Source organism: Loxodonta africana, chromosome 3, assembly GCF_030014295.1.
Source record: "Loxodonta africana isolate mLoxAfr1 chromosome 3, mLoxAfr1.hap2, whole genome shotgun sequence".
Lineage (NCBI taxonomy): Eukaryota > Metazoa > Chordata > Mammalia > Proboscidea > Elephantidae > Loxodonta > Loxodonta africana.
Window position 1 is genome coordinate 213195784 of NC_087344.1, and position 27520 is coordinate 213223303.

The 27520-nt window shown below is 41.8% G+C and overlaps 1 protein-coding gene across 1 annotated transcript in view; it reads left to right on the plus strand.

Moving 5' to 3' along the window:
* ADCY10 (adenylate cyclase 10) overlaps nucleotides 1–27520 on the plus strand; it is a 195387-nt gene that overhangs the window by 127370 nt on the left and 40497 nt on the right. The window contains exons 18-25 of the mRNA XM_003414895.4: nucleotides 4568–4696; nucleotides 5923–6201; nucleotides 6339–6629; nucleotides 12802–12871; nucleotides 13122–13353; nucleotides 15448–15555; nucleotides 19850–20025; nucleotides 22380–22536. Coding sequence (XP_003414943.1) covers nucleotides 4568–4696; nucleotides 5923–6201; nucleotides 6339–6629; nucleotides 12802–12871; nucleotides 13122–13353; nucleotides 15448–15555; nucleotides 19850–20025; nucleotides 22380–22536 — 1442 coding nt within the window. The remainder of the gene's footprint in view (nucleotides 1–4567; nucleotides 4697–5922; nucleotides 6202–6338; nucleotides 6630–12801; nucleotides 12872–13121; nucleotides 13354–15447; nucleotides 15556–19849; nucleotides 20026–22379; nucleotides 22537–27520) is intronic.

Here is a 27520-nt window from a genome sequence, read left to right on the forward strand (position 1 = left end):
TGTATTAACAATTTGCAACACCCAGTGTCTCAGGACTGTCCCAAAGACCCCTCAAGCTCAACATATTTGAAACGTAAAGCACTAGCCTCCCCCTCAAACCATAGTTTTTCCTGTATTTACCAGCTTGATTAATGACATCATTCATGTCTCTCTCGTCTTCATTCTTACCTTTCCTACCCCAGCCATTTCCTCAATATCTTTAGTGTTTGCTCTCTCCTTGCAGTCTCACTTACATACTCCTATCAGTCATCATTTCTTGACATTCTATTGTTATAGCTTCTTTCATAGTCCTCTGTCTCTTATATGCTGCTTCCAGTGTTACCTTCCTAAAAATAACTGGTTGGATCTCAGTTACTACTGTCTCCTCTTCAGAAACCTGTGACAGTTCCCCGTTGCTTATGGAATAAAGAACAAAGTTCATAGTATGATATTGAATGCCCTCCATGATTTGCTGCCAGTCTATCTCCTCAAATACTTCTCACACATCAGCACTCCACAGTGTGTGCTTTAGCCACACTAGTCCGGTCACATTCCTCTAACTTGCTAAGTGCTCTCTGTGGCTTCTGTGTTTTTGTGTTGATTTCCCCTCTGCTCCATTTGGAAAATCCCTTCAACCTGAAGTTCGATTAAAATATTTCCCCTTCCATGAAGGTTTTCTGAATTCACCAAGTCTGAATTAAATGTTTTTTCCTTTTTCCTCTCTTGCCACAATACAGTCACCCTCCCTGGTATTATGATTGGTTATTCAAATATCTGTGTCCATAGATTTTTTTAAGGAGGTTGTATGTGCTTTTTTTTATTACTGTTATTGTGTTTTAGGTGAAAATTAACAGTGCAAAATAGTTTCTTATTAAAAAATTTATGCACAAATTGTTTTGTGACATTGGTTGCAATCCCTGCAACGTGTCAGCACTCTCCCCCCTTCCTTTTCCACCCCAGGTTCCCCATGCCCATTCATCTAGTTTTCCTGTCCCTTCCAGCCTTCTTGTCTTTGCTCTTGGGCAGGTGTTGCCCGTTTGGCCTCATATACTTAATTGAACTAAGAAGTATGTTCCTCATGTGTGTTATTGCTTCTTTTATAGGCCTGTCTAATCTTTGGCTAAAAGGTGGACTTGTGGAGTAGCTTCAGTTGAGTTAGCAGGATATCCAGGGCCCATAGTCTCAGGGGTTCCTCCAGACTCTGTCAGACGAATAAGTCTGGTCTTTTGCGTGTGTGAATTTGAATTTTGTTCTACATTTTTCTTCCATTCTGTCCAAGACCCTCTATTGTGATCCTTGTCAGAGCAGTCAGTGGTGGTAGCCAGGCACCATCTAGTTCTTCTGGACTCAGGCTGGTGGAGGCTGTGGTTCATGTGATCCATTAGTCCTTTGGACTAGTATTTTCCTTGTGTCTTTGGTTTTCTTTATACTCCTTTGCTCCGACCACGATGGGAGCAATAACTGTATCATAGATGGCTGCTCGCAAGCTTTTATGACCCCAAAGGCTACTCACCAAAGTAGAATGTAGAACACTTTCTTTATGAACTACATTATGCCAATTGGCCTAGATGTCCCCTGAGACCATGTTCCCCAGCACTCAGCCCCAGGAACTTGGTCCCTCACAGTATTTGGATGTGTCTGGGGAGCATCTCTGTCTTTGTCTCGTTCAAGTTGTGCTGACTTCCCCTATATTGTGTGTTGTCTTTCCCTTCACCAATGTTAAGACTTGTTTGCTCTCTAGTTAGTGATTTCCCCTCTCTACCCTTCCCTTCCCCCATTACCACCAAGATTGTTTTTTTCTGTGTGTAAAACTTTTCATGGGTTTTTATAATAGTAGTCTCATACCATATTTGTCCTTTTGTGATTGACTTATTTCACGCAGCATAATGCCCTTGAAGTTCATTCACATTGTGAGATGTTGAGCAGATTCATCGTTGTTCTTTATTGTTGTGTAATATTCCGTTGTGTGCTGTACCATAATTTGTTTATCCATTCATCTGTTGTTGGGCACTTAGGTTGTTTCCATCTTTTTGCTGCTGTGAATAATGCTGCAGTGAACATGGGTATGCATATGTCTATTAATGTGATGGCTCTTATTTCTCTAGGATATATTTCTAGGAGTGGGATTGCTGGATTGTATAGTACTTCTATTTCTAACTTTTTAAAAGGAAGCACCATATAATTTTCCATAGTGGTTGTACCATTTTACTTTTCCACCAGCAGTGTATAAGAGTTCCGATCTCCCTGCAACCTCTCCAACATTTATTATTTTCTGCTTTATGGTTTTTTTTTTTTTTTTATGAGTGCCAGTAATGTCAGGGAGAGATGGTGTCTTAGTCATCTAGTGCTGCTATAACAGAAATACCACAAGTAGATGACTTAACAAAGGGAAATTTATTTTCTCACAGTCTAGTAGGTTAGAAGTCCAAACTGAGGGCATCAGCTCCAGGGGAAGGCTTTTTCTCTCTGTCAGCTCTAGGGTAAGGTCTTTCATGTCAATCTTTGCCTGGACTAGGAGTTTCTCTGAACAGGAACCACGGGTCTAAAGGATGTGCTCTGCTCCCTGTGCTTCTTTCTTGGTAACATGAGGTCCCCAACTCTCTGCTTGCTTCCCTTTCCTTTTTTATCTCTTGAGAGATAAAAGGTGGTACAGGCCACACCCCAGGGAAACTCCCTTTACATTGGATCAGGAATGTGACCTGGTAAGGGTGTTACAATCCCATTCTAATCCTCCTTAACTTAAAATTACAATCACAAAATGGAGGACAACCATGGAATACTGGGAATCATGGCCCAGCCAAATTGATACACACATTTTTGGAGGGATATAATTCAGTCCATGACAGATGGTATCTTATTGTAGTTTCAATTTTCATTTGTCTAATGGCTAATGATCACAAACATTTCCTAGTGTGTCTGTTAGCCACCTGAATGTCTTCTTTGGTGAAGTGTCTGTTCATATCATTTGCCCATTTTTTAATTGGATTATTTGTCTTTTTGTGATCAAGGTGTTAAAGTATTCTGTAGATTTTAGAGATTAGGCCCTTGTCGGATATGTTGTGGCCAAAAATTTGTTCCCAATCCATAGGTTCTCTTTTTACTCTTCTGGTAAAGTCTTTTCGTAAGCATAAGTGTTTAATTTTTAGGAGCTCCCAGTCATCTAGTTTATCTTTTGGTGTTTGTGCATTGTTAGCTATGGCTTGTATTGTATTTATGCCATATATTAGGGCCCCCAGTGTTGTCTCTTTTCTTCCATTGATCTTTATCATTTTAGGTTTTATATTTAGGTGTTTGGTCCATTTTGAGTTTTTTGTGTATGGTATGAGGTATGGGTCCTGTTTCATTTTTTTTACAGGTGGATATCCAGCTTTGCCAGCACCATTTGTTAAAAAGACTGTCTTTTCCTATTTAGTGGACTTTGGTCCTTTTCTCCATAGAGTTTTAAGCTCCTTGAGGATTGAGAGTATGCCTAATTCATGTTTCCAGCCTTCACAGGATATGGTGCATTCAGTGTCCTTAATAAATGTGTACTGCATTGATATGACTCAACAGCAACTGATTTCTTGGTATTGATATGAATTCTCTGACACTGTTTGTGCCCACTCACGTGGTACTTGTTTACTGCCTGGCAGTCTAGCTCTTTGTGAGTATGACTTATCTGTCCAGGGACTTGGTTGTGTTCACCTTCATATTTATACATCATCTATCACAGTGCTTTGTAGCTACCAAGGGTTACAATGGTGGTGAATGACTGAAGGGATAAATAAATATTGCATTTTGGAGCACCAGAAGACAAAATTACTAGGCAAGTTTATTATTCATATCTCACTATTTTTAATCTCTTTTTCTGATAATTGTTGTTGTTAGCTGCCATTGAGTCAGTTTTGACTCACAGTAAAGTATGTACAAGAGAACAAAATGTTGCCTGGTCTTGCACCATCTTCATGGTTTTTGGTACGCTTGAGTCCATTGTTGAGGCCACTGTGTATTTTGAGTGCTTACAACTAGGGGGCTCATCTTCTAGACTATATTGGGCAATGTTCTGTTGTGTTCCACAGAGTTTTCATTGACTAATTTTCGGACATAGCTTGCCATGTCTTTCTTCTTAGTCTGTCTTAGTCTGGAAGCTCTGCTAAACTTGTCCATCATGGGTGACCCTGCTGCTATTTGAATACTGATATTATAGCTTCCAGCATCATAGCAACATGCAAGCCACCACAGTACAACAAACTGACAGATAAGAAGTGGCTCTCTGATAATAGCCATGTCCTAATTTTTTTTTTTAATTAGAGTTCAAAATGTTTTTGTATCTGAATGTGGATGTGTGAACATGCAGACATGCAAATTTTACTAAAAAATACTAGCTCCTGATAATTTGACTCTGCATCAAATTTTTGTAAACTGAATGTACTGTGGAAGACTTCTAATACTTACTGCCAATCCATTTTGGGGAGGGGGGGAACCAAAACAGTTCCTGAGCAAGTGTAGATTTTCGTATGTGATATCCATCTTGAAGTTTACTGGAAAATCAGATGTTATAAGATAGGATAATGGCTCTCAACTTTTCCTCATTTTTATATCCTTGTAGAGAATTTCACTAAGCCAACAGAAGAATTAAATATGCTTGTTCCCAGTAGTGAGGAGGGAAATGAAGAAGTTTGTAACATCGCTGGTGGTGTTAGATTGAAAAACTTGTCACCCCCAGCATCATTAAAAGGTAAAGAAAATTGGACCTGGTATTTATTCTCTAGTACCTAGACTCCCTTTTTACTTCCTCTAGGATGATTATCTAAAAAGAAAGAAGAATAGTAAAAAACTCGCACTGGGGGTTTTGCTCTTGTTGCTGTTGTTTTTTTATTGTCCCAAGCGGTAAAAGGGCTCAGAGTGGGCTTGCCTTTTCTAACTTCTAATCAGGAGCCACCTTCCCTGCGCACATTCTGGGGCCTAATTTAAACAAAGGTTTATTCAGCTGCATGAAATAATTAGGTGCAGTAAAATTTCAATTAAACAAAAATCGAATAATGGTGAAGAAAATCTAATACTGAAACTTATTCTGCCATCGTCTTTTATGAGAAAGAAATGATAGACAAGGGAGTTTGTATCAGGGATGTATTATTATTCTTTTAAAGAAAAATGACTTGCAAGCAGTGTCCTAGTATGCATTTAGATTCAATCTGCTGTGCCTTATATAAATAACATAATGCTTAGAAGGATGACCCAGAGACAACTCAAGATTCTCGGTCTTCAAAAGAGTGTCATTTATGTTTTATTCATTGTGTCTACTAAAGCAGAAAAGTAGCCTAGCCTAGCTTCTACAGTGTTCTGTGGGTAAGTTCAAATTTTGTACGTGATGTGTGAGGTAATGGAAGGACATGCTGGTCAAAATGTCCAGGAAGCCACGTGAGCTATGTTACTCGGGCTTAGATGGAGATATGAACTCTCTGACAACTGGTCATGACCATATTGTATGACATGTATGACATCAGAATGAACAAACCTTTGGGGACAAGAAGATAGGAGCCTAACTGCTAAGAGGTCCCAGGAGACAGAGTGGCCAAAGAAGGGAACAGAGAAGGACCAGATGGAAATTTATCATAGAATTTATCATTTATCTGCCTCCCCTCACTACTTTGGCCCACAACAATCTCTTCTCTTCTCAGACACCCTTGGCACACTTTAACACTGAATCGGAACACCTTGACATTGATCTAATTTCTGTCTGGTCATTGTACCACACATATTTTTGGACCATAGCATCTGCATCGTCTGTACTCCCAGCACAAATGTCATCAGAGAAGTAGATACTAAACAAATGTTTTTTAAAACTTAGCTTGACTGGGTTTCTATGAACAAGAACTGTACAGTATGATGGTTGTCTGTCTCTAGAAAGTGTTTGATAAAGATAGATGACTAGTTCCCTCTTGCATGGTTTTCTACCTGCAGAAATCTCTTTGGTCCAGCTGGACAGCATGAGCCTTTCCCACCAAATGTTGGTGAGATGTGCGGCTATTATTGGCCAGACCTTCACCACAGAGTTGTTGTTTGAGATCCTCCCTTGTTGGAACATGAAGATGATGATCAAGGCCCTGGCAACCCTAGTGGAATCCAACATCTTTGATTGTTTCCGGAATGGCAAGGAGCTCCGGATGGCTTTGAAACAGCACGCAGCCTCATTTGAGGTGCATTTTCGCTCCCTGTCTCTGAAGCCCAGTGAAGGAATGGGTGAGTAGAGTCTGGAAGTGACTCATATTTCCCCTTAGTTAAAAGCACACCTAGACCAAAGAATGGATCTGTGTTAAGTAGCAGGAACTTATTTATTACCCACTGTCTGGCTGAAAACCCCTTTCTGTTCTCTTTAGCTCTTGGTGAAGAGGAAGAACTTCGAGAACTAGAAAGCGAGGTGATTGAGTGCCACATCATTCGATTCTGCAAGCCTATGATGCAGAAAACAGCCTATGAGCTATGGCTGAAGGACCAGAAGAAAGCCATGCACTTGAAATGTGCCCGTTTTCTAGAAGAAAATGCTCACAAATGTGACCACTGCAGAAGTGGGGACTTCATTCCTTACCACCACTTCACAGTGGACATTCGACTCAACACTTTGGACGTGGATACCATTAAGAAGATGGCTAAGGCCCATGGAATTAAAAGTAAACCCACTTATTTTGTAACTAATTCTCCCTTGAAATCTGAAGAGTAGATCTAGAAGGAGTGGGTGTAGATCACGAAGGTTTCAAGTTCCTTGGGGGGTTGGACGCAAAGAATGATGAAACTTGGGCAGTGTAAGCCCGTGAGTCAGGGAATGCATGTGTACTTCAGTCTGGCAGAACCAACCTCACTGTCAGACTGTCAGGGAAGGTGTGGGGATAAGAGGCTTTGGCAAAATGGGGTGCAACTATATCTCCAATTAAAGTGCCCCAAATGATAAAACAGACCCCAACTTAATTCAAATCAGGGAGTGGGATACAGGGGGTTGGAGTGGGAGCAAGAGCAAGATCCTCCAGGGAGTGGTGTTTCTTGGCAGATAAGAATGTTGTTTTGTTGGTCTGGTTTGAAACAAGTTTCCAGCAGAAAAAGGATATGAGTGGGAGGGAATTAGCCAGGATAAGCAGGTCAGGGGCCCTAGAAAAGAGGGCTTGTGTTCAGGGCAGGGATTTAAGGCCTCTTGAAAAGCAAAAATAAAAAATTGTAAACCTGTAACACAAACCATCCATGTGACCTGGGAAAACATAGCAGAGGATTCAGATGGTGTAAGGATCCAAGGACACAGTCACTGCATGTGTGGCGGATGTCCGACTTGCAGCAGCATCACTGATCCCAGCCTCGTTCATGAGTGGCTAGGGAGCACCTCCCCTAGTCAGAGAGCCTTGGTGATTCTGGCTAAGCCTGGTTGGGAAAACAGGCTGCAAATAGGGGACTTCTATGTTACAATATGTTGTTGTTGTTAGCTGCCATCAAGTCGGCCCCCGACTCATAGCAGCCCCATGTATTACAAGTAGAACTGCTCCATAGGGTTTTCTTGGTTGTAATCTTCACAGAAGCAGTTTGTAAAAATCAGGAAGAAATACATGTAAAGTACCTAGCACATAGTAGATACAAAAATAAATATTTAGTCTCACCTTTTCCCTATTTCTCATGCATTCTCATTTGATCCTCATATCTACCTTCCAAGGTGAAGAATTATTTTCATTTTATAGATGAGATAACTGAGGTTCTAGAAGATTAAGTAATTTGCCCAAAGTCATGGAACTAGCAACAGACTTTTTTCAATCACAGGTCAGTCTAATTCCAGAGCTCCTGCTCTGCCATGATCTCCGAGCTTCCCCCTGTGCAGGGCTGGGCTTTCAGGGGGTACTGGCCAAGGGGACTGGGAGAGGCTCATAGACACAGATTAGGCATGAGTGAGAATGAGGAAGTTAATCCCCTTTCCAGTTCTCTCTGAATCCTCATGTCCCTCTTAAAAACTCTTGTTCTCCGAGTCTTGATCCATGCCAGGGATCTACAGGGACCATGGGCTCCCTCCTTCAGCTTCCTCCACCTACTTTATCAGCTGCCACTCCTCTCACTCCTTTGTTTTCCAGAAATGTGTTAAAATCTCATCCAGTGTATCAGTTAGTTACTCATTCAACAAATATTTATTGAGTTCCTACTGCGTGCCAGGCCCTGATCTAGGCACTTGAGATACATCAGTGAACAAAACAGCATTCTATTAGGGAAAAACAGACAAGGAAGAAAAAACATAATAAAAAATAAATTATGTAACATGTTGCAAGTGATAAATCCCATGGAGAAAAACACATGTTGGGTAGGGCAAGGGAGATCAAGAGTGCAGAATCAATAAGGTAGCCCTCACTGAGGGGAGAGATTTGTATAAAGATAAAGGAAGTGAGGGATTTTGTCATGTGGATGGCTGAGGAGCAGCGTTCCAGCGCAGCCAGTGCAATGGCCCTAAGACAGGAATGTGACCCTCCTGTTCTGTACAGCCTAGGATTATGCTTCCAAATTTTTTTTTCCTTTTTTTTAGTGTACTTTAGGTGAAAGTTTACAAAGCAAATTAGTTTCTCATTAGACAATTGATACATATATTGTTTCGTGACATTGGTTACCAACCCCATGACGCGTCAACTTTCTCCCCTTCTCCACACTGGGTTCCCCTCCTGCCTTCTCGTCCTTGCTCCTGAGCTGGTGTGCACACTTAGTCTCGTTTCCAAAAAAGTATTTTACTCTCATTTTAATGAGGTAAAATGTCCTGGACCTGCAGGGACAGTAGAAAACACAAGAGGTGAGTTTGTCACCCTGAACCTGAAGTCTTATTCTAGATCTTTGAAATAACAGGGTGAAAAAGTGGTGTCTTTGCATGCCTCCTTTCTTCTGAAAACCTACAAGAACTTTGTATCTTTTTTTTTCTTTTGATTTTTACAGACCCTCTTTGAAGTAGGGAATCTTGATGTAATTTTTCCCTTGTTAAATGAAGAAAATTGAGAACTGAAAATATGACTCAGCCAATGGCAAATGATATCATGACAAAAAGCAGGAATAGTATTTTATTTTTAATTCATTGATTTTTTTCAACAAACAAGCATTTATTCAGCAAATATTTATTGAGCATCTGCTTATCGAGCTAGGCAGCCACCCTGGCACTGGGGCTATAGTGGCGAAAGGATAGACATGTGTCTGTTCTCATAAATTTTTAATTTTGATGGAGACTGGCGGACAATAAGCAGGTTAATAAGCCAGTAAGGGGCCTTGTAGGCTTTGATAGTTTGAATTTTATTCTGTGGATTCGGACACATTGAAGAGGTATTGATTAGAATTATCATTGGCTGCATATAACAAAGACCCATCTGTTGTTGTTGTTAGCTGTCATTGAGTTGGCCCCTAACTCATGGCAACCCCATGTGTTACAGAGTAGAACTGCTCCATAGGATTTTCTTGGCTGTAATCTTTACAGAAGCAGTTTGCCAGGCCTTTCTTCTGCAGAGCTGCTGTGTGGGTATGAATCACCAACCTTTGAGTTAGCAGGCAATTGCAAACTGCTTGTACCACCCAGCTAAAACCAAAAAAAAAAAAAAAAAAAAACTGTTGCCATCAAGTTGATCCTGACTCATAGCAACCCCATTGGACAGAGTAGAACTGCTCCATAGGGTTACCAAGGAGTTGCAGGTGGATTTGAACAGCCAAACTTTTGTTTAGCAGTCTAGCTCTTTAACCACTGAGCCCTTGGTGTAACTTTGTTATTAAATTTATCTCTTTCATGTAAATCATTTCCTCACCATTGGGACCAGTATGTAGGCTTTGATCATCTGGGATCCTTAGTCCAAATCAACTGTTGGATTTAGCGTATTTCATGCCAGAATAAAGAGAAGAAAAGCCAAAAAATAAAAGGAGTGCCCCCTCCCTCTTAAGGAACTTTCTAGAAGTCCTACCCAACGCCTCATTTTTTATCACATTGACCAGAACTTAGACTTAGTCACATGGACATATGCAGTTTCAGGAGAGGCTGGAAAATGTAGTCTTTTAACTGGATGTGTGGCTGTCTTGAGTAAAACTGAGCTGTTACTAAGGAGAAAAAGGACAATAGAAGTTGCTGGGAGAGCATGGCAGCTCCTGCCACAGAGATCTGAATCATGTTTTTAAAACATCGTGTTTACTCTGTCTTCTTTGTAGAGAACAGGTTGAAGGAAATAGAGTAGAAGGGATATTAGTTTATTACAGTTGTCCAGATAAAATTTGGGTGTTGGGCTAGGATAGCACTATAGTGAAGATGGACAGAAGTAGATGGATTCAGATATGTTTTTGGGGTAGAGTCAGTGGGACCTTCTGATGGGTTGATAGGGTTAAGGGAAAGGAAATAATCAAGGATATTGCCAAGGTTTTTGCCTTGAGAAAATGGATGTATGGTGGTGATGCTTACTGAGATAAGGATGACGTAGGTGGGGTATAGGTTGATGGAGGTAGAAAAATTCAAGTTCTGTTTAGATCATGTTAATTTTGAGATGTCTACTAGGTTTCTAAGAATCCCTGGTGGCACAGTGGCTAAGCATTTAGCTGCTAACCCGAAAGGTCAGCAGTTTGAACCCACTAGCCGCTCCATGGGAGAAAGATGTGGCAGTCAGCTTCCATAAAGATTTACAGCCTTGGAAACTCTATGGGGCAGCTCTACCCTGTCCTATAGGGTAGCTGTGAGTTGGAATTGACTTGATGTGGGTTTGGCTCATTAGGTATTTGGAGTCCCTAGGTAGTAAAAACCGTTAATGTGCTTGGACACTAACTGAAAGGTTGGGGATTCCAGTCTACCCAGTGGCACCTTGGAAAAAAGCCCTGGCAGTCTACTTCCAAAATATCAGCCACTGAAAACACTATGGAGCACAGTTCTATTCTGACACACAATGGGTCACTGTGAGTCAGAATCGACTCAACAGCAACTGTTTGTTTTTTAACTAGGCATCTAAATAGCAGTTGCCAGAGCACGTGGATATATGAGTCTGTAATTAAGGGTAGGTGTCAGAGCTTAGAGATATAAAACTGAAAGTCACTAGCATATAGATGGGATGTGAAGTCATGGGCAGATGAAATTACCTAGGAGAAGGGAGCCCAGAGCCAACATGGAGAATACTGGTAGAGGAATGAAAGCCGGCAAAGTGGGCAGTCAGTGAGGGAGGAGACCAAGGAAATGGGTGAAGCCAGTGGAAAGAGAGAATGCTCAATTGTATTACATGCTGCTGAAAGATGTAATAAGATAAGGACAAAGATGTAGCCTTTTGATTTGGTAACAAGATTTCCACTCGTAACCTTGACAAGAGCAGTTTTATAGGAGCAGAAGCACAAATGGATATATTCAGCTTCTAGTCACTAGGTATATACCAGATGGCAATCTAGAAGGACAGGTGGACAATACACAGTGTGATAAGATCCATGACAGAAGTCTGCACAGGGGTTGATGGAGCACTAATTCTATGGGAACAAGGGCACAGAGACTTCCGAAAGAAGGTGATAACTACAGGACCACAATAGATGGATCCTGATAGAATGGGAGAAAAATATATAAGAGAACCTCAAGTTCTTAATAAATACAGACTTACTGGACCAGTTGAGACTGGAGGACTCCACAATACTATTGTCCTGACATAGTCTTTAAACCTTGAACCAGAACAAGCCCCTGAGCTCGCCTTTTAGCTAAATAACAGATTGGCTCACGAAATAAAGAATATCATCTGTACTCACTGTGTTTCTTTAAAAAATCATCTATATGAGACCAAATGGTCAACAATTACTGTAAATCGAAGATGAGAAGGTAAGGGGGGGGCAGGGAAGCTAGATTACTGGAGATGGAACAACCAGAATTTAAATAATGAGAATGTTTCCACGTTGTGAAGAATATAACCGATGTCATTTGTGTAGAAATTGTTGAATGGGAATCTAAGCTGCTGTGTAAACCTTCATCAAAAACACAATAAAATATCATTAAACAAAAAAAAAGAGAAGATGATAACTAGGTGTTCAAATTACATCTTTATAAAAGATCCGTGAAGTGATGCATTAGCCCTGGAGCCAGGAGACCTGGGTGCTAGTCCTACCTCGTCATTAGCAGATATATGATCTAAGACAAGCCCTTCCCCGTTTTAGGATTCTTCTCCTTGAGTAAAGAGGTGGCCAGATTAGACAATCCTCATTTGTTTTCTGTTCTAATATCATTATGGAATTTCTTAACCTATTGAAGCCTGTTTAGATTATACAAACTTCTGAAGGTTTTAAATTCTGTATTCTCTGCCCTTTAGTTGTCTTTTAGGGATATCTTATTTAAATATCTATACTTTCCCACTAGAAACTTATGTCACTTTCTTCATAGTTTTAGTTGTAGGGTAAATTGGTTAGGATAATGTTATCAGCTATAACATAGCCCAACATTTCAGTGACTTAACACAATAGAATGGTAGTTTTTTCCTGCTCATGTAATAATCCAAGGAGGATTTTGACAAATGACCTTGTACACAGTAAATCAGGAACCCAGGCTCCGTCCATCTTGTGGCTTTGCTTTCCTCTAGGGCCTCAGAGTCCTTTGCTTTCCTGTGGAAGGAGAGGGTGGAGAAGACACCCAACAGTCTCAGCCCGGAGGTAGCATACATCACTTATCTATGCCATTGTGAGAACTAATCATGTAGTTTCACCTGGGGTGCAATGGGGACTGGTAAATGTAGATCCCGGCTGGGCAGCAACAAGTCTATACTGTGAAAGGGGAGAGAGCTTCTTTGGTGGACACCAGACATGTCCACCACATGTAGAATTTCAATGACCCACATAACTCCTTTGTTTATTTTCTAGCTGAAGAAGAGATCACCTTTTCCAAATCAGAGATTCCTAAGAAATCTAACATATTTCCTGATGATCTCAGGTACAGGAATATATAATTGTTTAGGAGGTAGAGCTGAAACAATTATCATTAAATTCAGAATACTGTTACAATTATTTGGCTGGTCAGTACTTTTGGCCTCAGTGCAGGGGGGAAATGTGGTAGGGTTTGTGTGGTGAGTTGGACAGTAGCATCTATATTTTATTATCCTGCTATTTATTAGTTTTTCAAGATATTTTCATATCAAAAGCTATACTAAGAAGCTATTATTCCTATTTCTACATTTGGGCAGTTCTGAAGAAATAAGAGAAAAGATCTTGGGTTTCTTTGACATCATTATAACAAAAATGAAGACAACTGAGGAAGACATCATCCCCCTGGAATCCTGCCAGTGTGAGGAGATCTTGGAGATTGTCATCTTGCCTCTGGCCTACCACTTTCTGGCTCTGGGGGAAAACAACAAAGCCTTATATTACTTCCTAGAAATTGCATCTGCTTATCTCATCTTGAATGATAACTATATGGTAAGCTGTCCCTACCCAAATCTCCTCTACCCTAGAGACAATTTACAGACCATAGAGCAAGAAGGGACTTGAAGAAAGATGTAGTGTGCTTTTTTATTACTTCGTATTCTTGATTCCTGCCAGTACCCCTTGCCTTTGAAAATCAAATTACCCAGAGAAATGATCTAGATTGAGAAAATAGAGCAAATTGCATCTAGCATTATGCATAATTTAAAATACTGCCGCCTTTAGAAACTTGCCATGACTTATCTACCTATCTGGGAGAAGGGAGTCAGATCTCTTCTCCAAAATGACCCAAAGAGGTATTGTTTCAGTTTCGGGATAGAGTCTTCCTCAGTAATGTCCCAGTGGCCTTTTCCTTTTGTCTTCACAAAACATGTGTGAGCACAAAATGTCCGTAGGTCGTTAAAAAAAAAAAAAGTGAGTACAAATCTTGTTTTAATCTTATGATCTGCAAAGAGGCTTTCATCTGCTCTGGTCTGCATACAGTTTGTGCCAGATAATGACATCTACCCCTTTAGAACACTTTAGAATAATAATTTGTAAATATGGTTCCAGGGCGATATGCCCCAGGTGTCCATGGAACACTAGAATTGTGGGGATTTAATACATATAGTAAAATAAAAAGGATTCATTTTTAAATAAGTTGAGAAACACTGGGCTGAATAAAGCAAAACTGTAAATATTCCAGGGCCTTCAATATGCTAACATACATATAAATCTCCCAGAGGGTGGAGAAGGGCGGAGGTCAGGCCAGGGCTAGAACAACTTCTAGTATGGCATATTGTGTTTCTCAAACTTATTTGACTTTAGATCACTTTTCATAAAACAGCTGGCTGGACTAGCCTTTCATGAACTCCCTTGAGGGAATGCTTTTCTGGGCCTTGCATCATCTGACACCAGCCAGCTTCAGGTAAATTTGTGCACATCTGAATAGTCGTACTGCAGACCTTCTTGTCCACAGTGGTGGTCTGTTCTACGTTTTACACTTGCTGCTGGTCTGAGCAGCGTACTCAACTCTTACACCAAAAAAAAAAAAAAAAAAAACTTAGGTTCATATAAATATTTAAAATTTAAACTATTAAAAATGCCAGTAAGCCATGTTCTTTAGAATATTCATGTTAAGAAAGATGAAAGGCCCCTACGTATATGCACATATTTTTAATGCGTGTGCACATGTGTGTGCATGCATGTGTACGTGTGTGTGTGTGTGTGTGTGTATAGACAATAGCCTTTTTTTGTGGGAGAGGGTAGCCAGTGAGTCCCAAGAAGAGGAGGCCAGCTTACTAAAACTTGTGCTGATGCCCGTTTAACTCAGCACAGAGTGTGGTGAAAAGTCATGAAGACAATGATTGGAAGCAGAACCCCAGAGCAAGGTCCCAGAATGTGCTATTTGCACCTGTTCCCCTATCAAAGAAAATCTGGTGGGAGTGGGACGAGCAGCCAACTCCTCACGTTCCTTCTTATTCCCACGTACTTCTTAGGCTGTGTAAAATTGGGGGTATATCACCTCACCTTATTTGACTCTTCTATTCTGACTTTGCCTGGGTATTCACATGTACCAAGACTCACTTGTCTAATGATGTCATAGGAGGTTGATGGTGAGGTGAGGAGATTTGCTCAGGGCCTTACCTTCCTCCCCTTCTCAAAGATGGCCCTGTCAAGAGAAATGGGAGTGGTCCATAACTCATTCCAAAAGTAGGCTGACTTCTTACAGGTGTGGGATGCTGCCACAGCAATGGATATGTTGTCAGAGATAGGGAGGTTGGGAATGGAATTACTCAAAAGAAGAAATTACACTGGGGAACCGGGTAAGGCAGCTTATATGACAACATGAGGAAAGGTGGAGATTTCTGCATCCTCCAAAATAAGTGATCCAGTAGACAAAAGTGGACATGAAGGTGGCCTGGCGAGTATCTTCAGATGGAGCTTTACCCACCCAGCTCCTATCTAGAGTTTGGAGGCTCATTCTAATCAGTGGAGCTAGGGCTAATGGTGGTGTCTGGAGCCTCCTTCAGTAGAGGCTAGGGCAAAGCCCCTTGTGGTTTGAATTGCTGCTGTCTCAATGGTTTCTCCTCATTGTGCTGGTTACAGGCATACATGTATTTGAATGAGGGAGAGAGGATGCTGAAAACTCTCAGGAAGCAAAAATCTTGGAGTCAAACTTTTGAGTCTGCCACCTTTTTTAGCCTTAAAGGTCAGGTAAGAAACCATTAAAGACACAAATTAATCTATTATTTGCTATTAGGGGCTTCACATAGAAGTAAAATCATTCCTATACTTTTGACATCCTCCTCCCATCCCCTGTCACAGATTTCTTTTCAAGACCCCAGAAACTCAAGCACTGGGACTCAAATCTCCTTTCTTCCAATAGAAGATCTTCCCCTTCCTCCTAGTTGACATTTTTCTAACAACTTTTAAGATGGGCATGAATACATAAACATTTTCTCAGTGGTAGATGATATGTAACTAAGACTTATCATCAACCATTTTTCCATGCATACATTCACTCTCCATAGAGACTTCCAAGCTCCCTGAGGGACTGAATTACTGGGTTGAGGGCTGTGGGGACCACGGTCTTGGGAAACTTTTAGCCCAATTGGCATAACCTAGTTCATAAAGAAAATGTTCTACATTCTACTTTGGTGAGTAATGTCTGAGGTCTTAAAAGTTTGTGAGTGGCCATCTAAGATAATCTTCTGGCTCCACCCCACCTGGAGCAAGGGAGAATGAAGAAAACCAAAGACTCAAGGGAAAGATTAGTCCAAAGGACTCATGGGCTACAACTACTACAGCTTCCTCCACACTGAGTCCGGCACAACTAGATGGTTCCCGGCTACCACCACCAATCGTTGTGACAGGGATCACACTACAGGGTCCCGGGCAGAATTGGAGAAAAATGTAGAACAAAATTCTAACTCACAAAAAAAGACCAGACTTCCTAGTCTGACAGAGACTAGTGAAATCCCAAGAGTATGTCCCCTGGACACCCTTTTAGCTGGGTAATGAAGTCACTCCTGAGGTTCACCCTTCAGCCATGACTAGACAGGTCCATTAAAGAAAACAAGACTAAAGGGGCATGCCAGCCCAGGGACAAGGACGAGGAAGCAGGAGGGGACAGGAAAGCTGGTAATACAAGAACCCAGGTTCAAGGAAGGGAGAGTGTTGATATGTCTTGGGGTTGGCATGTCACAAAACAATATGTGTACTAATTGTTTAATGAGAAGCTAGTTTGTTCTGTAAACTTTCATCTAAAGTACAATTTAAAAAAATATCTAATAAATGTCTTCTCTGTACAAAAAAGGAAACCCTCATGGCTAGTGGTTAACAGCTATGGCTGCTAACCAAAATGTGGGCAGTTTGAATCCACCAGGCCTCATTGGAAACTCTATGGGGCAGTTCTACTCTCTTCTATAGGGTTGCTATGTATTGGAATCTACTTGAAAGCAATGGGTTTTTTGGTTTATGTAGAAAAAAGTAAACATTTACTATTGTGCCAGGCATATCCCCATTGCTGTTGAGTCGATTCCGACTCATAGCGATCTTATAGGATAGGGTAGAACTGCCCCATAGGATTTCCAAGGCTGTAATCTTCACGAGAGTGGTCAGTGAAAAAGAGGAAGTCCGTCAGCGTGATGGACTGACACCGTGGCTGCAAAATGGGCTCAAATATAGCAATGATTGTGAGGATGGCACAGTTCTGGGCAGCGTTTCGTTCTGTTGTACATAGGGTCGCTATGAGTCAGAACCAACTCTACATCACCTAACAACAACATGACAATCTTTATGAAGCAGACTGTCATATATTTTGCCTGTGAAGCAGCTGGTGGGTTTGAACTGCTGACCTTTCTGTTAGCAGCAGAGCTCTTAACCACTGTGCGGTCAGGTCTCCTATGCCAGATATAGGGGATACAAAGGTTCAAGCAGACAAGACTTGCCCTCAAGGAGTTTCTAGTTAAGTGAGAGAGGTGACCAGGGTGATTAATATATAGTCCCTGACCTTGAGGCGTTCACGTGTTGCTGGAGGCAACAGACTCAAAAACAAATAATAAACCACAGTGTTAAATGTTATTGCAGTAGAGGCACCTACAAATTATTCTAACAGCAAAATCACCTGCTTGAGGTAAAGGTATGTGTGGGTGGCAGAGGGGTTGTTAGAAACTCTTCATGGAGGAGCTGACATTCTGCTGGAAGCTGAGGAATGAATAGCTAGCTATTTTCTAGATGGTGAAAGGGGAAGGGCATTCCTCGCAGAGGCAGCAGCATGGACAAAGGTGGGTGTGTTCAGACAGAGTCATTGTGTATGGATAGGAGGGGAGTGTTTGTGGTGGCAAATGCCAAAAGAGCCATTTGTGAACCACTGAGGGCTGTGAATTAACCCTGTATGTAGGGAGTTCTCATGGGCTTTTTTTGTTGTTGCAATTTTTAATATACTTCATGTTTTAGTGAAGTTTTAGTTTTACAGAAAAATTGCACAGAAAGTACAGAGAGTTCCCACATACCCCCGATCCTCCTGCCCATAGTTTGTCCTACTATTAACATCTTGTATTAGCATGGTGCTTTTCTCACAATTGATGAACCGATAATGGTATATTATTATTAACTAAAGTTCGTGGTTTCCATTAGGGTTCACTTTGTTTTGTACAGCCCTGAGGGCTTTGACAAATGTGTAATGTCCTGTGTCCACCACTACATACCATGCAGAATGGTTTCACTGCCCTTAAAATATGTTGTGCTTCACCCACTCAGCCTTGTCTCTGGAAACCACTGATCTTTTCACTGTCTCTATAGTTTTGCCTTTTCTAGACTGTCATACAGTTAGAGTCCTACAGGATGTAGTGCTTTCAGACTGACTTCTTTCATTTCTCTTGGGCTCTTAGACAGGAGTGGCATGATCACATTTGTGCCTGAGAAAGGTAGTGTTGGTGGCAGGGAGGAGAATGGAGACTGGTAAGGAGGCTCGTGCGATAATAGCGGCATTGAGACACAAGTAGGGCCTGAAGTAAGGTCTTGGCTGGAGAGAAGAGGACAGAGGTGACAGACACTTGGAAGGCAGAGTATACAGCATTTGGTTACCCATGAGAAATGTGTGTGAGGGTGAAGATTAGGGAGAAGTTGAGGTTTTTCTCTGAGGATGCTGCATGGATGGAGAAGAAGACAAAGAAAGAGCAGGTTCGGGGAGGGAGGTATCAAGTTTACTTTGGGGACTTGGTAAACAGTGAATGCATTGCCTCTACTGCTCATAGGAGAAGCCTTTCTGGCTCTGCTGAAAGGCAGCAAAATCCCCATGGCCTTTCATGCTGCTTGTGCATGTCCCGCTATGTTGCCAAAACTTAAGCTGGCTGCTAGCTTCTCAGCCAGAAAGCCAGGTTTCTGTAAAGAGAGGCAGGAGTTTTCCCAGCTTAGGAGAGGAGGCACCCGCAGAGGCCCCAGGGATTTCCCTTGCCAAGAGGAAGAGCTTTTCCTCCTTTCACATCCTCTCTGGATCCTTGGCCTGAGGAAATAACATAGAAACCCTATGAAAGTAGAAGGGAAGGTTTTTCATAGCCCTCCTTCATAAGGAAATAATATTCATTACAAAAGTTCACCCATGGTTAACCTCTGACACAGTGAAATTGTGAGCGAGAAGCTTCTTTGGATTTTCTTAGTTGTCTTTGTCTCTCAGACTTTGTCACTCTGTCACCTAAATGTCCACTATTACCACATAACTCCCAAGAGATTTGCATGCGATTGGGAGAAGGAATGGAAAGTTTGACTCAAAGGAATGAAGTGACTTTTATGATAAAATGTCAGACCTTGACGAAAAGTGGAGAAATATTTTGGAGATGGGATGAGGGCAGTGCTTTTTAGTCTCTGAAATCACAAGCCTTTCCAGAACAATGTCAGAGTGGGATAGGCATAGACTAGTCTTTAAGCCCATTACCAGGTCTGAGTAGCTTGCCTTCTCTACTAGTGATTCTCAAACTTGAACATGAGTAAGACTCAGCTGAGGAATATATGAAAATACATTTCCCCCGTGTCCTACCCACAGAGACCCAAATTTGCACTCTGGGGTGGGACTTAACAATTTGCATTTTCCACAATCACCTCAGGTACTTAGAACACAGGTGGGCAGTGGCTCTCTTTGAAAATCGAATGGAGAAGGGAGAACAGGCCTTCTTGCTAAATTTTGTTTTGGACCATGCTGTTGTTGTGTACCTTTGAGTTGATTCCAACTCATAATGACCCTATATGACAGAGTAGAACTGTCCCATAGGGTTTCCTAGGTTGTAATCTTTACAGAAGCAGATTGCCATGTCTTTTCTCCTGTAGAGCAGCCGGTTCATTCAAACAGCTGACCTTTCAGTTAGCAACCAAGTGCTTAACCATTGTACTACCAGGGCCATAAGTCAGCTTTTTGATAAGAACCTCAAAAATATGTGTTGTTGAACATACTGACTGAGTCCAAATCATTGCTTTTCCTCTTTTCCCCTCTTTCCCTCTCATCTCTCTGCAGGTCTGTTTCAACATGGGCCACATGGTACTTGCCAAGAAAATGCTGAGGAAGGCACTGAAGCTCCTCAACAGAGTCTTTCCTTACACTTTATTCTCTCTGTTTCTCCATACCCACATCGAGAAAAACAGACACTTTCATTATTTGAATCAGCAGACCCAAGAGAGCCCACCTCATGGGTAAGGGAAGGAGCTGGGGAGAGCTGAAGTTCTCCTCTCACTCCCCAGAGGAGAGAGAATGACAGCCCCCAGAACCTGAGTTTCCGTGGGGTGCAATGACTCCTGCTTGGCTCTAACCAATCACCAGTCACTTTGGAGCAAGTGTGGGAGTGGCTCCTAGGCCAGGGCTGGGATGCCCCAGAGACTCTCACGGGCAGCTTTTGTCAAAGGGAATTCAGGTGACAAAAGCATAAGGGACCTTTTTGCAAGGTGAGCTCAATGCCCCACACCCTTCCTTCCGCCCCGCTAACCATCCCTGTTGCAACTGGAATCTGCACCACCACCCCGAGCCCTCTTCCGTTCAGTGTTAAGATACTGGATTTTGTCCCTGACCCAAATAAAAATAGCAGAACCTGAAGACTTCTGCCAAAGAGCAAAACTGCCTCCCTATCTAAGTATGTTGGTAGGGATGTGGGTTAGATGGGGGCATCCATCTGTCAAAACTGTACTGTTAATACTTGTACATTTCAATGTATGTATATGTTATCTAGCAAAGAACTATTAAAAAAATTGTGGGAAACAGTGTGTAAAAGGGAAGATGAAATAAGAATGCTGATAGTTATTGAAACTGGGTGTTGGGTACATGAGGATTCATTATACACTTCTGTTTACTGTGTATATGTTTGAAATTTTTGATAATAGAAGTTTCTTCAAAAAATTCCACCTATATAGCAATTCATACTAAGGGAGATGCCACCTAGTTGGGGATCTGGAGAGCTACCAGAGGACTTATCCTCCATCTTCCATATTGCAGCAATATTCCTACAGGTTCTGCCGTGATACAGACGTGTGTTCCTGTGAGCAACCCTATCAAAAACTGCCTTCTGCAGCTTCCCAGGTGTTCCTTTAAATGTGGGAGATCCTGGGATGGAAATGAGGCAGAGTTGAGCTCCTTTGCAGGTTGAAGGTGGGCCCCTGGGAACACCTGCCTACTGCTGTGGAGACTCCAGGAAGAAGGAGGTGGGGAGAAGTTCAGTAGAGATCTTGCTGAGAAAAAAGAAGTAGGAATGTGGTTTACATACAGGGTTGTCAAAATACCTAGCTAAAATGGAATTTTAGATAAACAATGGATCATTTTTTTGTCTATGCATGTCCCATACAATATATATACTAAATTATTCATTTTGAAATTCAAATTGAACTGGGCATCTTTATTTTCATTTGGCAAATCTAACAACCCTAATTTACAACCACATTACGTAAAAAGAGCAAGAAGTACCTGCACAAAGGGAAAAGGTAAAAAGGTATTGAAGAGGAAGAAACTGTGGAGCTGTTGGCTTAAGCCAGTCACCAGTCAAAAGGCTCTCTCCTCTCTAACACAAGGACAATAAGAAACAACATTTTATGTCAGAGTTTCTATAGCTGACATGAATGTCCTCCATGTTATAATGGATTTTACCCTGTTCATGTTTCCTTAGAACCTTTTTTCAGAATCAATATCATCAATATCTAAAATGAAAGTAGCAGGAATACTTCTTTATTAAGCCACCCTACAATCTCCCTTCCTTCTTATCTTTATTTAAAACCTACTTTTTGAGAAATATTTCTAATTATACTTTGTTTTCTTAAATCACTAATGTTTCATCCATGTTGTTTAGGCTCCCTTTGTTTTAATCATAAATCTAAAGGATTTTTGGCTATATTATTAGTTAAATTGCCTGTTGTGGCTGGATCTTTGAGCCCAAACATTCTTTGGAGAAGGTAGTCCATCCTCCCCTTGAATATCTCCAGCACAGGATGTTCACGGCCTCCTGTGACATTCCATTCCTTTGTTGGGATTCAGTTGTTAAAAATTCTCATTTCCTTTGTTGAGCTAAGACCTGGTTCCTAATAGCAATGTGCAGTCTTCTACCTGACCGGGTAGATGGGTTTTTTAGTCCTGGCACCATTGCATTCTAGCTGTGTGACTTTGAGTTAATTATTTAACCTGTTTCAGTCTCACCTTCCCCATCTGTAAAATAGGATTAATTATTCCTCCCTCTTTTATATGGTTGTCTCCAGAATCAAATGTGATGAATGATATAAACGTGCTTTTTAAATAGCTTTCATTTAAATAACAATTAACCAGCGTGGGACAGGTGCTTTACATAAGTTATCTTAATCATCACAAAGTAGGTATCTTGGTCTCCATTTTACAATGGAGAAAACGTGCTTCATAAAAATCATTTAATGTGTTTGTTAGTCAGTGATGGAGGCAGGCCTCAAACTCGTGCAGTTTTGACTTCCAAGCCTGTAGTAAGAACACTGTGCCCTTGAGCTCCCCTAAAGCATAATGATGATTACCTTCTTCCTGTGTGTCTGTGTTTATCTAATAGGAAGAAGAGGTTGGCACAACTTTACCGGCAAACTGCCTGCTTCTCCTTGCTATGGAAGATTTATAGCTCAAATTATTTTTTTCACTACAAGTATTATGCCCACCTAGCCGCTATGATGCAAGTGAATACTGCACTGGAAACTCAAGATAATTTCCAGGTAGGTTATTTTTGCTGGTGGCACAGTGGTTAAGAGCTTGGCTGCTAACCAAAAGGTTGGAAGTTCGAATCCACCAGCCACTCCTTGGAAACCCCATGGGGCAGTTCTACTCTGTCCTATAGGGTCGCTATTAGTCAGAATCAATTCAATGGCAATTTTTTTTTTTTTTTTCGGTAAAATAGTTTATGTCTTGCTTCTTAATGTCCAAATTTCGTTTGGAGAGAAAAACCTAGCAAAAGTCTATTAGGATTCAAAATCATGATATAACAAAAGCCTTCACAGCTAGATTGTTTTACGGAGGCCAGCATTTCTCAAATATTTTTATCTCAGGACCACTTTCTACCAGCACCGTCAGTTGCCTTTGAGTCAGTTCCAAGGCCAAAATAGGACCTTGAATTCATCCCACCTGACCTGAATTTTGAGACCATCTCAAGAATAGATTCGATGCACTGAACACTAATTATCGAAGACCAGAAAAGTTGTGGGAAGACATCAAGGACTTCATCCATGAAGAAAGTAAAAGATCATTAAAAAGACAGGAAAGAAGGAAAAGACCAAAATGGATGTCAGAAGAGACTCTGAAACTTGCTCTTAAGTACAGAGTAGCTAATACAAATGGAAGATGAAATAAAAGAGCTGAACAGAAGATTTTGAAGGTGGCTTGAAGAAAGAAGGTCAAGTATTATGGTGAAATGTGAAGAGATCTGGACTTAGGAAACCAAAAGGGAAGAACGTGATTGACATTTCTCAAGCTGAAAGAACTGAGGAGGAAAGTCAAGCCTCGAATTGAAATACAGAAGGATTCTAAAAATTGAAGGATGCAGGAAGCATGAAAAGAAGGAATATATATAGTCACTACACCAAAAAGAATTGGTCAATATTCAACCATTTAAGGAGCTAGCATATGATCAAGAACTGCTGCTACTGAAGGGAAGAAGTTTAAGCTACATTGAAGGCATCTGTGAAAAACAAGTCTCCAGGAATTTTCAGGATACCATTTGAGATATTTCAACAAACAGATTCAACACTGGAAGCATTACTTGTCTATGTCAAGAAATTTGGAAGACAGCTACCTGGCCAACCTACTGGAAGAGATCCATATCTGTGCCCATTTCAAAGAAGGGCAATCAAACAGAATGCAGAAATTATCAAATAATATCATTACTATCACTTGCTAGCAAAATTCTGCTGAAAATTAAAAAACAACTGCAGCATACATTGTCAGGGAACTGCTAGAAGTTCAAGCTGGAGTCAGAAGAGGACATGGAATGAGGGATATCACTGCTGTTGTCAGATGGCTCTTGGCTAAAAACAAAGAATGCCAGAAAGATGTCACCTGTGTTTTAGTGACTACATGATGACATTCGATTGTGTGGATCATAACAAATATTATGGATGATATTACAAAAAATGAAAATTCCAAGACAATTGTGCTCATGCAGAAATTGTACATAGATCAAGAGGCAGTTGTTTGAACAGAACAAGGGGATACTGCATGTTTTAAAATTAGAAACAGTATGTAGCAAGGTTATATCCTTTCATCTTACTTATTCAATCTGTATGCTGAACAATTTGAGAAACCGGATTATATGAAGAAGAATGTGGCGTCAGGATTAGAGGAAGACTCATTAACAATATGCGAATCACACAACATTGCTTGTTGAAAATGAAGACTATTTGAAGCACTTATTGATGAAGGTCAAAGACCACAGCCTTCAGTGCGGATTACATGTGAGTGTGAAGAAAACGGAAATCCTTACAACTGGACTGATAAACATCATGATAAATGGAGAGGAAATTGAATTTGCCAGTGATTTTATTTTACTTGGAAACCCTGGTGGTGTAGTGGTTAAGAGTTTGGCTACTAAGCAAAAGGTTGACAGTTCAAATCTACCAGGTGCTCCTTGAAAACCTGATGAGGTAGTTCTACTCTGTCCTGTAGGGTCTCCATGAGTTAGAATCACCTTGACAGCAGTGGTTTTTTTGTTTTGTTTTGTTTATTCTACTTGGATCAACAATCAAAGTCCATGGAAGCAGCACCCGAGAAATCAAATGAGAGGCTGGAGCCAACATGGCGCTATGGACAGAAGCACCATGCTGTCCCTCTGCAGCAAAGACCCGAAAAACTAAGTAAAACAGATGCAAACGTCAATCCTGGAACTCTAAACATCAAATTAAGGAATAAAGAACTCAATCAAGCACCAAATGAAATAAGAAACTGACAGAGAACAGAGAACAAGGAGAGCTACAGAGTAGGAGAGCTACAGAGTGGAGGTCCCCTACCAGCTAATGTGGCATGGATTCCTCATTTTAGACCTCAGCCACCAAGGACTGAGGACAGGGAGTATGGGAAGGCAACCTCACGGAGCTCCCAACAGCAGACAGAGCAGCTGGAGGTAATCAGGGATCCTTCTTCCCTCTACATGATCTCTGCAGCTTTCCAACGTGCCTTGGTTTCTTGGCCAGAAGGACACCACCTCACTGCTGCCTAGGTCCACCCCATCCCCACCAGTTGGCCCCTTCGGCACCATTTTGTTTGTTTGTTGCTATTTTGGGGGATGCCTTTTTTGTTGCTTTTCTCTCTCCTTTCTTTTATCCAATCCACCTGGCCCATGTGCCATCCCCACCCCTTCTCATGGGCCTTGCTGCACTGCTTGGCTTGGGGGGCTAGTGGCACACAGCCTCCCCAGGTCTACACTACCGACACCAAACCAGCTCGCTCAGTGCCATATTTTTTACTTTGTTCATTTTTTTCATTTTTTTTCTGTTTCTTCTCTCTCTGTCTCCTTTCCTTCCTCCTGTCCATCTAGCCTTGTGTGCTGCTCCCAGCTCCCCCCCCCGCCCCGTTCTGGGTGGGCTGTGCTGTACACTCAGCTGGAGAGGCTCTGGTACACAGCCTCACCAGAACTGCGCTGCCCTCACAGGCCGGTTCCCTCAGCACCATCTTTTTTTTTTTTTTTCTTTATTCTTCCCCTTCTTCCTTGTCTTTCTCCTTCCCACCTAGGCTTTGTGCTGCCCCCGCCCCTTCCTGACAGGCTGTGCCATGCCACCTGGTGAGAGAGACATCAGCTTGCTGCCACCCCAATTCTGCCTAACCACCAACGGCCAGCACCACCATCACCATATTTATTTTTGTTGTTGTTGCTTTTATTTTTTGTTTGTTGGTTTCTTCTTTCTTTCCCCTCTTCCCTTTTTTTTCTCCCACCCACCCTGTCCTGTGTGATTCCCATGCCCCTTTTCAATAGGCTGAGCCACACCGCTCAGCTAGAGAGTCACCAGCACATGGCCTCGCTGGGTCTGCCCCACCCCCACCCACCAAATCTTACCTTACTGCATTTTATTTACATTTATCTTTGTTCTTTTTTTTCTCTCTCTTCTTTCTCTGCTTTCACTCACCAACTTAGCTCTACATATCACATCCTCTCCCTTCCATCCTGCCTATCTGCACTGTATGATGAGTGCCACGCCCCTGAGTGGCACTGATGCAGTCCCCCAGCCCTGCCCTGCACTGCCCCTCAGCCCTGCCTTGTAGGCAACAGTTTGGGCCACAAACTACCCATAACCACCCTTTCACCCCTGCTGGACCCGCCCTGCCGCACCACAGCTGAGTGACCAGCACTGCCCACCTGGACAAGGTGGTAAGAAGTATTGTGCCCACAGATGAGCAAGCAACAAAGCACACACAGCCCACCTGCCAGACATAACCAAATGAAACAAAAAAGTAGGATGAAACAAACAAATCTACAATCCATAAGTGAAGAAAATAATTCCTGAATGTCTGGGACACGGCAGGCAATATCAAAACATATTTAAAAAAACAGGACAGGATGGCTCCAGAAAGCCACTGAAATAAAATACCAGGTGACCTTCTGGTAGAAGAAAAAGCAAGGAACTACCAGATAGAGATTTCAGAACTCTAATATTCAGAGTTCTCCAAGAAATGAGGAAATTGCAGACAAAAATAAGGAAAATAAAGACAAAATCAGGGAAAACACAGACAAAGCAATGGAATAATTCAGGAAAATAATAAAGGAACAAAATTCCAAAATAAATAAACAACTAGAAATCATACAAAAGCAATTAGAGGAGGCGGGGCCAAGATGGCAAAATAGCAAGATGTTTCCTGCAATCCTTACAACAAAGACCCGAAAATCAAGTGAAACAATTATATTTATGACAAGCTAGGAGCCCTAAACATCAAAGGCAAAGTTAGAAAACAGAGAAGCACGGGGAGGGAGAGACAGTTCAGAAATAGAGAGGAGTTACTGGATGGGAAACGTTGGGATCCCTCAGGCACCACTTCTGGGAGTGGCTGTGGTGGGCTAGTGGTAGCATTCAGCCACAGTTTCCTCATGGAGAAGCAGCCAGCTACACAGCCTACTTACACCTCTAGAACCAAAGAAGAATAGTGCTCTTGGCAAAAGCTAAGTGCCTGTGTATATTTTACCGCATCCCCAGCCCCCAAGCTGGCTTCAGTGGCTCGTGATTTCCCTTGGCCTGAGTTAGGCCATGTTGAGTACCCTGAGCCATCCTCCTGGCCTTGGAGTATGAATAAGTTCACAATTGGGGGAAAAGATAATTTGCCAGCTCCAATAACCAGGGGAGCTCAGGACAGAAGCGGCTCCTGTCCAGGCAAAAACAGTCCATGGACTTTGAATACCTTTTCCCCCTGCATGGACCTCTGTGGGCCAATTTCAGGAGAAAAGGCCCTTGTTGGCAGACTGCAACGGTTTCAGCTGTGCTGTGAAGAGGTGGGTGTTTGATATTTGACACTGCTTGCCTATTAAATAGGGTCCTCACCTACCCACATCAGGGGCAAAAGGACTGATGGTGGCTCCACTAAGGTTGCCCAGCCATCCATGACAGGTGTCCAAGGATAACTGGTACCTCCCAGTCCATACAAGCAAAAGCATTGTGTGTCCATGGTCCATCTGGAGAACCCACCCACCTGTACACTGTAGGGAAGAGGGACATGCTTTCCTCA